A 10518-nucleotide genomic window follows, 5' to 3' on the forward strand; every position below is an offset into this window, starting at 1 on the left:
GCACTAAAACTTCATAAGCAACATGAGCTGAACACCCATTGTGTTCCAATACAATCTCACTTCCTTTTCTTCCACTGTGGTATTCTTCTCACCAAGCTAAAGTGGCAGCAATTGAAGAGTGGGGCAAGAGAGAGGAAGAGAAGAGGGAGGAGGACATATGTGTGTGCTTGTGTATGTCCTGGGCAAGTGGGGGGGCAGTAGGGAACACTCCCAGAGATGGTCCAGTATTTCTCTGTTTGCCCCATGCTCATGCCCTCATTCCAAATAGGAGAGCATGCCAACAACTTTAGAGCAGCACAAGCAACTTATCACAACAGACTCAAAGAGATATCTACAGATCTTTACAGGGAGCATCATTGTTCACCGGACACAATACTAAGCGGCCAACAGAAGTCTAGAACTCCACGTACCCCGGAGGTTACGGACTTTCTTACTCATCCTCAGAGAGACAGCGGCTGAAACACCGAACTGCACTCCTATACAGTTGAGACAGCAGTGGAACAGGTAATGATAAGCTCCTCTTCAATACTCTTTGGGTTCATGTATGTCAAATGGGCTCTGATGTTTCTTGAACACACATCAAGTCACTTCAAAGACAACAGAATTGTCAGAGTGGCTGGACAAAAAGACTTGCCCTCTAATAGCGATATAAAACTGTATGTGCTGTACGTTTTTTTTTTATGGAAAAGTTCATTTGAATATCAACTTAAAATCCTGCAAAGAAAGCAAATTATTTTTTAGAAAATATCTGAAAAGCTTTTTAAATAATCTACATGGGAGAAATGTGAGATGTTTAATAAGTGTTTGTACTATACATGTATGGCTGTGTATCTTAGTCATTCCTATCAAATTATAAAGAAAATTACCAGTACAACTTGCTGATAAAGCACCATAAAGATTTGTGAAAGTATTAGACTTCACCATGTGGACCAGATCTAAATTTAGCCTCAATGAATGACCCCGATTAGAAGACAGAAGATGCAAAACTAATTTAAAAGATTTAGTTAAAAACGCACTATTTACACTATTAAATTCAAATTAAAACGAAAATAGTAATAAATACTACAAGCTGCTACAAGTTCTAGGTTACATTTAACGTGTTAGCTGTAATATTATTAAAGAATAGTTAACATTAACTATATTTGTTCAAATCTGTCCAACCAACAGCCTTATTCTGTCATTGACATGCATTACTAAAATGTATGTTTGAGTTTCTATACATCCCAAGACAACAGCTTGAGGTGATCTTTACTTGCTGTAACTCGGCACAAGTCTCCTGTCTCTCTATATTTCTTGTGTATGGTAATCAATCACATGAGTGTACACGGCGGATTACCAAAGTTTGATTGTGTACAAAGAGCGTAAACCACTTCTTCACTCTAGTGCTAATATTCACAGTCTGTCCACTTAGTTTATGTAGCTTTAATCCATTTAGGTTGTTTTTTTTTTAAAGCCTCTAATGGCAACATCACAGGGGACTCACACATGGTCAGTCAGTGTGAGAAACACAGACAGTTGAGATGAAAGACTCTTTTGGCTAAAAGCAATTTAAATAAAAGCTGTATGTGTAAATGTGTGAAAAGTAGATGCTGAAATCATCTACAACATAATAGCATGTGAATGATTGCACAAAACACGATAGACAACGTTTGGTATTCTGAGGATCTATCAGATGTGTTTGCAAAGATTCGTTCATGAAAAAAAATGCTGTATTCTGACATAGCAAGTAAAAATATATTAAATATAGTCAAATCTATCTTTATTAAACCTACCACTGGACATTATTACTACATTTCATACTTGTAGATTTATTTTGGCAGGTCATGTTATCATATTTCATTTATCTTAAAACCAAAAGACCGTCAGATAGAACCATGTAATTCAATTGTCTATGAATTCGATCATAACAGTAACTTGAGCTATCTCTGAAATGTCATGTTTATTACAGCACATTTGATGGTAAATATTACATTTAAACTTCAAACGTTAACGTTCAGTGGTATGTAGTAATGGAGGGCGTCTATTTAACCGTACTGTAGATCTGCGTTTAGTGTTAGTGGAGCGCATGTCTAAACCACCTTTTAAGGTCACACATTATTCACCTGGCAATCAAACGCGCAGAAATGGATTTTCTCCTAAATATCATCAGGAAAGCTAGCAGGCCATCGGTGTGACGAGCAACGAATGACGTCTGATATATTTATTGAATTTTTTTTATGTTTATGAGGTAATGGTGGTGTATCTCAGTCTTATACATGACACTCACAGATGACAGCTTTTCCTCCATGTCCTAGTCTCAGAATTAATAATTTTGACTGTTTTCTTTTCTCAATCACCGTCATGTGCAAGTTAGGGTTAGGGTTTGATCCCATCTGTACTCCTAGGTTTACACTTTATCTGGAAGTGATGATGGTGTGTGATGGAGAGTCATTTATGGACTTTACAGCTGCAATTGATTCTCTATTACTCCAAGCGTTTAACATCATCTTTAAACAAACAGAGCAGCTTAATTCTATACATGAGTGTGAATAAACCGGTTACTAGTCCAGCTCAGTGCCATATAAAATCAGCCAGATCAGTAAGACCTTCACCTTCAAACAATTCAAACTGCATTACGGTAAGTAGGTGTGATGGCAGTCAGCGAAGTGACACTGGTCGTCACTGGTCTCTGGTTTGAGGGAATGGGCTTCTGTAAATATTTATCCTAAACTGGTAGAGGTAGGGGCCATGTGTGGATGCTAGAGAGCCTCTTATGGTTTCAGCATCAGCGTGGCCACGGCAACATCAGCGCCTTGAGGAAAAGCAGCAAGGCAGCACATGCCAACGCAGCCTGGCACCTTTGCAGATCATTACCGGAACGTTCTCAACTCGGGAGGTTATAGGGTGGTGTGTTATTCTTTAGTTTATTTTTGTTATTACTTTTACTTGACAGTGATATATTCATAGAGCATATACAATATTCAGAGATTCATCCAGGTTATGTCTGACACTCAGGCATAAGTGTCAATACGTATGCTTTGAAAAGATGAGTATTCTCTTTGACTCTGTATTTTAAAATACAGAACCAAAACATAATCATTTAGGTGACGCTGCAAACCTGCTTCTCTAAAACTGTTTTTGATAGATAATGATAGCAAATGAAGTTAGATTGAACCATATATATTTATACTATACAGTTGATAAAATCTTGTCTACTGTGGTGGATTCATGGATTTCTAAAGCCAAGTGATTTAATTTATGGCTTTACAAGCTTCATTATAGTTCACATACCGTATATGACTTACTGCTCAGTGCATTCTCTTGCATCTCTTACAAGTCTTACATATACAGAGCATTACACATCAAATATTAGTGCTTACATCCATATTTTGTCATCATATAAAACACGTCACTTACAATACACAAACAAATGCACTTATTCAAATACAGCTCTTCATGTAGCTTTCGTAACTATTAATAGAAACAGTCGTTTCCACTACACCTTTCTTTACATCCTGCTAAACAGACAAAATAAAGTTTTGAGAATGCCTCACTGATCAAAAAGCTCACAACAAAGGAACATCTATTCAGCTTTCAACTGGTATCTGCGCAAACAGTCCTGATTATCTCTCTTCCTTTCGAGCCTGATTTTATCACATGATCATTAAAGAGTCTAATTAGAAGATGTAAACAATCGTCCCTTCCCTTTAGGTCATCGTACAAAAATGCTTGTGTTTGCTGTTTTCATTGTTCGCTGTGTGTGTTTTACCCTCCTATTGTACATGTTTTGAAGAAAAAAGCATATTTGTTCACCCTTGTCTACGACACCTTATAAATGTCTGGTGATAAGGTCCAGCTGTCTAATGGATTGTCAGATGCATTGTCTTGGCATGATAAAAAATTTCTTAGTCAAATGACCCTCTATGTCCCCTCAATAACCTCTCTCTCTCTCTCTCTCTCTCTCTCTCTCTCTCTCTCTCTCTCTCTCTCTCTCTCTTTCTCGCTCTCTCTCTTATACATACACTCTAAGGGGAAAAAAATGGAAAAAGACCCTGTTATCCTTTCACACTGACTCCTGTGAGAGCTAGTCTGGAGGAAATCATATTGTTTAAAATTGCTTCCTAAGAGAAAGAAGAAAATGAAGATGTGGGAAAAAAAAGACAGAAGGGAAAAGGGGGAGTAGGGAAGACGGAGACTGCAATGCCAATGAATCAGATGGGTATTTCCTTCCCACTGCTGTTTTCTAAGCGTCTAACATTCTGTTCCCACCAAGAGCACGCCAATCGAACACATCCAGCATGCACGCCCACACACAAACACACACACACACACACACACACACACGCACACGCACACACACACGCACGCACGCACGCACACACACACACACACACACACACACACATAGTTTTGTTAAATTCCACCAAAGCATGTGCCATTATATTGGCCTTCATGTTTCATTTATTTGGATGCATTGAGAAGATGTTTACTGGTATGTTTTTAGAGAAACCTGGTTAATTACTTTTCCCTACTGCATTTTACATGTTTTACAGTGTTCTACAGAAAATTTCAGTAACACACTCCCTTAATATAAATAAAATCTTCAGTCTGTTATGACACTAACAAAAAAGGATCCTTATGGTTTACATACCGACTATTCATACCATTTCTTTTGACACCGCATTAATACATATACAAATCATATTCAAACCTATATTAAGATACAAATGACTTCTAACATACCTTTACCCCCATCTAAATCTAAATCTGCCTGGTCGATTTTGTTTGCCAAAAATGATGGCAAACTATGCTCTGAGAAAAATTCATGGTTTAGGCTTCAACATGGCTGCATCTGTTTTTAGCTCTTCTCTGAACTCTTGTCCATTTTTATAGATAGCAATGTATTACACAGCCTTCAAAATCAGGTTCCGAAGTTTCAGTTTGATACAGGATGCCAGAAGTTTTATAAGTTTTAGTGCAATCAAACTAAATAAAAAAAAATTCACACAACAAACATAACATGGCTGTGTTATGTGATCTAAATGGAAAATGTCCATCTGCAGCATAGGTATCACGTTAATAAACAGTAATAATCAAACTCTTGATGTCACCCAAATGAGGATGGGTTCCCCTTTTGAGTCTGGTTCCTCACAAGGTTTCTTCCTCATAACATATAAGGGAGTTTTTCTTTGCCACAGGCTGCTCACCAGGGATAAATGCACACCATTCACCTTGACTGTTGATTTCTGTAAAGCTGCTTTGAGACAATGTCTGTTGTGAAATGCGCTATACAAATAAACTTGACTTGACTTAAATAATGATTATGAATAATTTAATAATGCTGACAATGTGAGGAATTATCCAACTCAAACAAGCTGGTTTTGTCCATATACTGGCGAAATGACGTTATCAGGAGTCATTGTTGAATTCCAACGGTTTCGTTTCTTCTATTATTGATTTAAACTCTATGCTTAAGAAGATGGAACCTTTGTAGATAAAAACACATTTCAATCATTAAACTTGACTTCCAATAAATGAGTGCATTTTGAAACATATTGTGCTTTTAGTAGCTTTCAGTGAATTTTAGTGTGCCATTATTTTACCCTGGCACTGTGCCATAATGGCCATGTAGCATTAAAACCTGTTTAAGTACAATAGCATTGGACATTAATTTTGGTATAAAGGAAATTCCTTCTGTCACAAATTGGTGCTCTAAGCCTTCGAAAACATCAGATAGCACTGTTTTGCTTTGCTCCTACTGTTTAATATGGCACTGCTATAATGTCCTAATTGAGGTGAAAGGATTTATTTCATAGACCCAGCCGCATGTGTGTGCGTGGTAACTTTTAATCCCATTTACGGCATACTGCCATAATGCCATATTGCATATGTATTGTACTGCATATGTATTTATTGTAGGCATTCCGATTTTTTGTTTGCAAATTCGAGAGCATTGGCTATTTAACAATTCATTTGAAATAAACATCTATCAGATTGTTATTAGGTCCAAGATAGGAAATCTTCAGTAAGTGTAAACAACATGCTTATAAGATTACTCAGATGCACTTTGTGTTGGTCATTGATCAGGTTAGGATTCTTAATGTCTCAGAGTGTTTTGAACTGTAAGTACAATACAATTGTATGAAAGAGCCTCTGAAAGCTAAGTCCATATTTGGGCTCAGCTAAAGCAACCTAAAGGTTTAGTACAGGATGGATGCAGCACACATATGCGTATAGGAATGCAGTACACAGCATGAGCTTTTGACTCTTTTAATAGGACAGTAAAACATATGAGTCTTTTGTAATCATAGAATTTTAAATATAGCAGCAGAAAAACAATACAGCAAAGTATTGCTATTCTTACTTTTTCCTTGAGTTAACATTTTTCTGGTTAGGAAATGAGCTCTGCCCCAAGGAAAAACCGAGTTGTGCAACTCTGCACTTTTATCATAAAAATGCATAAGTAATAGGGGCGAAGTCGGTTTTAGAAGAAATAATGGGCTTTCCAGGGTTTTCATTGTAACTGTGATTTGTCTCACAGGCAGAAGAAAAAGAAAGAAATCCTATATGGTTATATATAAATTTTACATGTGCTCACTATATAGTGAAATTCTTTTTCTTTATATAAGCCCTGATGAGAAAACTGAAGTCAGAGCACATTGTCAGCCATAACACAGTTCCCTTAGAGCAGATAAGGGTTTTGGGCACACTTAAGGGCACACAAGTGGCAGTTTGGCAGAACTTGACAAATTAGATTAATTGGTCACCTAATGGAAATCTTTAATATGAGTCTTTTTATTTAGTAGTTTTTCCAACACTGACAACATTCATGAACATCAGGCATGCATTTTTATTTGACATCTCACGATTACAAGATTCACTCTCTAATGTAAAATAAGTGATAAATAACCTGAATAATTTTTATGTCAGACATTTTTTTAGCCAATTCTACTGGCTTTCCCAGGCATTAACAGACAGGAAGCTTTAGAGAAACATTATTGTTATTATGTGCTTTTTTAATGGCATGAATTTTCCACTGAACCATGGAATGCTGGTTTAATTTTTGTGGTAAACTCCTAAAAATAGATCTGGTCTGTGTTCGCTCAAATGCATTGCACACATATATATACACATAGTGAAAAAGAAAAATACACAAGGTCAGGTGGTGTGGCGACAGCTGCACTGTTGTCTAAAAGGGTCACCCATGCTGGGATTAGGACATGAGCAATTCCCATGCCACTGCCATTACCCTAATGCCCTGTATTGTAAAGGCCACATAAGCAAGTCCCTACTTAAACTGACCATGAAACTAGGGAGAGGCATGCCAGGATTAGAAACATTTAACCCACTGTGCATTTTCAGTGGGCTGTCCATTCTCTTTCTGACACACGCTTAACATACATACACAACATATACAAATTTAGAGATTAAGAAGCTGAGCCTAAGGATCTGGGTTTGTTGGGACAAAGCCAAGAGAGCTATGTGAAAGAAAAAAGGGTTGTTTGATCAAATTGATTAGGTTTAGTTACATATGCATATACCAAATTTGTATATGTGCACGACAAACATGCATAACAAGGTATTAGACCTTGGGTTCATTCTATACTTTTAAGTGTCCATTATCTGTACATTGCAAAGCTATTTGTATAATTTTTTTTTTTTCCTGACAGCATATAGAGTCCAAAAATAAATTGTATAACCATGGAATATTAGTGCCACCTGCAGAATAAATGAAATATAGCAAACAGAATTGATCAAATATTATAAAGCGAAGCATATTTATTTCTTGTGGTGCTTCCCTGTGTCCATACAGTACAGGTATTAATCAAAACCACATTCTTTTAATATTTCCCTATAGGCAGTCCGAGGGAACAGAAGTGTAAGCAGTAAAGAACCATGGGGGACTGGAGTCTCCTTGGAAACTTCCTGGAGGAAGTCCAAGAGCACTCGACTTCAGTGGGAAAGGTGTGGCTCACAATCCTTTTCATCTTCCGTATCTTGGTCTTGGGTACAGCAGCCGAGTCGTCATGGGGTGATGAGCAGTCCGACTTCATGTGCGACACCCAGCAACCCGGTTGCACTAATGTTTGTTATGACAGCGCCTTTCCCATTGCCCACATCCGCTATTGGGTGTTGCAGATTGTCTTTGTCTCCACACCCTCACTTATTTACATGGGCCATGCCATGCACACTGTGCGCATGGAGGAGAAACGCCGGCGGCAAGTGCAAGAGATGCGCGAGAATGATGAGGGAAGAGGGAAGCCAGGAAGTGGTGAGAAGGAGTACCTGGAGCAAAAAGAAAAGGTTTCTGAAACACCAGCCAGGATTCGCCTTAAAGGTGCACTGTTAAAGACATATGTATTAAGCATCCTGATCCGCTTGGTCATGGAAGTGACCTTCATTGTGATTCAGTATATGATATATGGGATTTTTCTAAAGTCGTTGTACCACTGCAATACTTCACCATGTCCCAACCCAGTCAACTGCTACATGTCACGACCGACAGAGAAGAACGTCTTCATTGTGTTCATGTTGGTGGTGGCAGGTGTCTCCCTTTTCCTCAGTGTTTTGGAGCTATATCACCTTGGCTGGAAGCAGTGCAGGAGCTTCTTTCGTAAGTATGCTAAAAGCCATACCACTAACAGCAACACTGAAGCCAACAGCAAAATCACAAATGCTGTTTCTGCACCCATGGCACCTAACTTTTCAGACAGCTCCCAGCCACATCCTGCCAAGAACTGCACCCCACCTCCAGCTTTTAATCAGTGCTTGACATCAGGAATAGGCTCATCCTCACCTGGACATGTTCATCACCATGTTCATTCCATCCACTCAAGCTACCAACCCTTTACCAACCACTTGGCCCACCAGCAGAACTCGGTCAACCTGGCCACTGAGCGCCACTGCCGTCGCAGCCATGATGACCTGGAGGCAGAAGAGGATTTCTTGAGGATAAACTTTGATCATCAACCAGCCATTATGGCTTGTGAAAACACTCCTGCTGAAGTAATACCAAGTGCTCCATCTACACCAACATCCAACAGCAGCTTCATCAGAGACAAACGCCAATTCAGCAAGACTAGTGGCTCTACCAGCAGCAAAACACGGCCTGACCTAGCGGTGTGAAGGGGTGTTGCCAGACCCAAGTGTTTGGCGGTGAAGTAATTTATTCCCAAGACATGTAGACCCCAGATCCTTATACCCATATGTAGGACTGTTGCCAACAAAATCGGTAGCATATATTGGTCTGAAATGCTTTGTATGTTGTAGCATTATAATTTACATTCTCTGGACCTACACTCTTAACCTGTTCCAGAATGACAATGTCCATAAAGAATAGAAGAATTGCAGAACCCTGACCTTAACATCACTGACCTCCTTTGGGATAAACTGCTGGCTTCACTTATGAGTGCAAGAAACACACAGCGACATTCTAAAATCTTATCTTATCAATCTTTCCAGAAGAGGGGAGGCTATTATAACAGATTTTTAGAATAACAACTTGATTGAGATGTTAAACAAGCACATATAGTTATGACTGGTCAGGTGTCCACATTCTTGGGGCCATATAATGCATGTTTGTGTGTACTTTCTAAAAAAATGCTTGGCTACATATAACACAATTTGGGTCAATTTGGAAACCATGCACTGGACACAATATGGATGCTAACCCAGCGTGCGATTTAATGCTGCTTAAAATAGGATTTTATTGATCCTGAAAAAAAAATATGGTAAACATAAGTACATTTCTGGGCTGTAGACATCGAATTCTGCTTAAACGTTGAAACCAGCTTTCACAGTTGGGGTCAATCCACAGACATTTGGAAATACTGAGGGATGACCATCAAATTGCAGATGAATCATGCAACTGGCATTTCTTTCAGTTGCCACTAATTTATTTCATGCAATTATAAATTCTAGAAAAATTAATCTTGATGCTTTATGCCTGTTCTCCTTCAGGTCCTCAGCCTATTATGCAAGATTGCTTATCACCAACATTTTTCTTTTTCTTTTTTTTTGTGAATGTATCTGAGATTCTGCCATGAGAATTTTTTATATAGGGAGTGTCTTTGAAGGCTTTTAGGAGAAGACAATAAGTAAAATATAGATGTTGTGAAAGAGAGAGAGAGAGAGAGAGAGAGAGAGAGAGAGAGAGAGAGAGAGAGAGAGAGAGAGAGAGAATCTGTATCAGAGCACCTTTTTTGGTTTCACTGAAACTGCTGTATAATATTAGAATATGAAAGAGTAATTGAAGTTATATTTTGTATGGGGACAGTAAACTATGGAATGGCTTGATTTGTAATTTGCACATTTCTGAAATGACACTGAGACTAAGAATGAGAATAATAATAGTAAAAATACAATAGACAGGATTTTTTTGTCTTCCCACAATACATTATCTCATGTGAAAATGAAAAGCAAGAGAATATCTTTATCATCAAAAATCACTGTTTTATATTTTGCACATTAATCAAGCAATGTGCAAATTTATAAACCAAAGTGTTCAATGCCAATAAACCAAAACAACACATCAAGCAA

At 38.1% G+C, this 10518-nt stretch overlaps 1 protein-coding gene across 1 annotated transcript; it reads left to right on the forward strand.

Moving 5' to 3' along the window:
• Positions 1 to 215: 215 nt before the first annotated feature.
• Positions 216 to 10518, forward strand: gja5a (gap junction protein, alpha 5a). The gene is made up of 2 exons (XM_083537107.1): positions 216 to 504; positions 7838 to 10518. Exon 2 carries the CDS (start codon positions 7876 to 7878, stop codon positions 9103 to 9105), a length of 1230 nt encoding a protein of 409 aa, XP_083393233.1. The 5' UTR covers positions 216 to 504; positions 7838 to 7875; the 3' UTR covers positions 9106 to 10518.

The sequence above is a fragment of the Silurus aristotelis genome, assembly GCF_946808225.1.
Source record: "Silurus aristotelis genome assembly, chromosome: 3".
NCBI lineage: Eukaryota > Metazoa > Chordata > Actinopteri > Siluriformes > Siluridae > Silurus > Silurus aristotelis.

Bases quoted from the DNA above. Each gene is read 5' to 3' on its own strand.
- gja5a (XM_083537107.1), top strand. From the start codon at position 7,876: ATGGGGGACTGGAGTCTCCTTGGAAACTTCCTGGAGGAAGTCCAAGAG.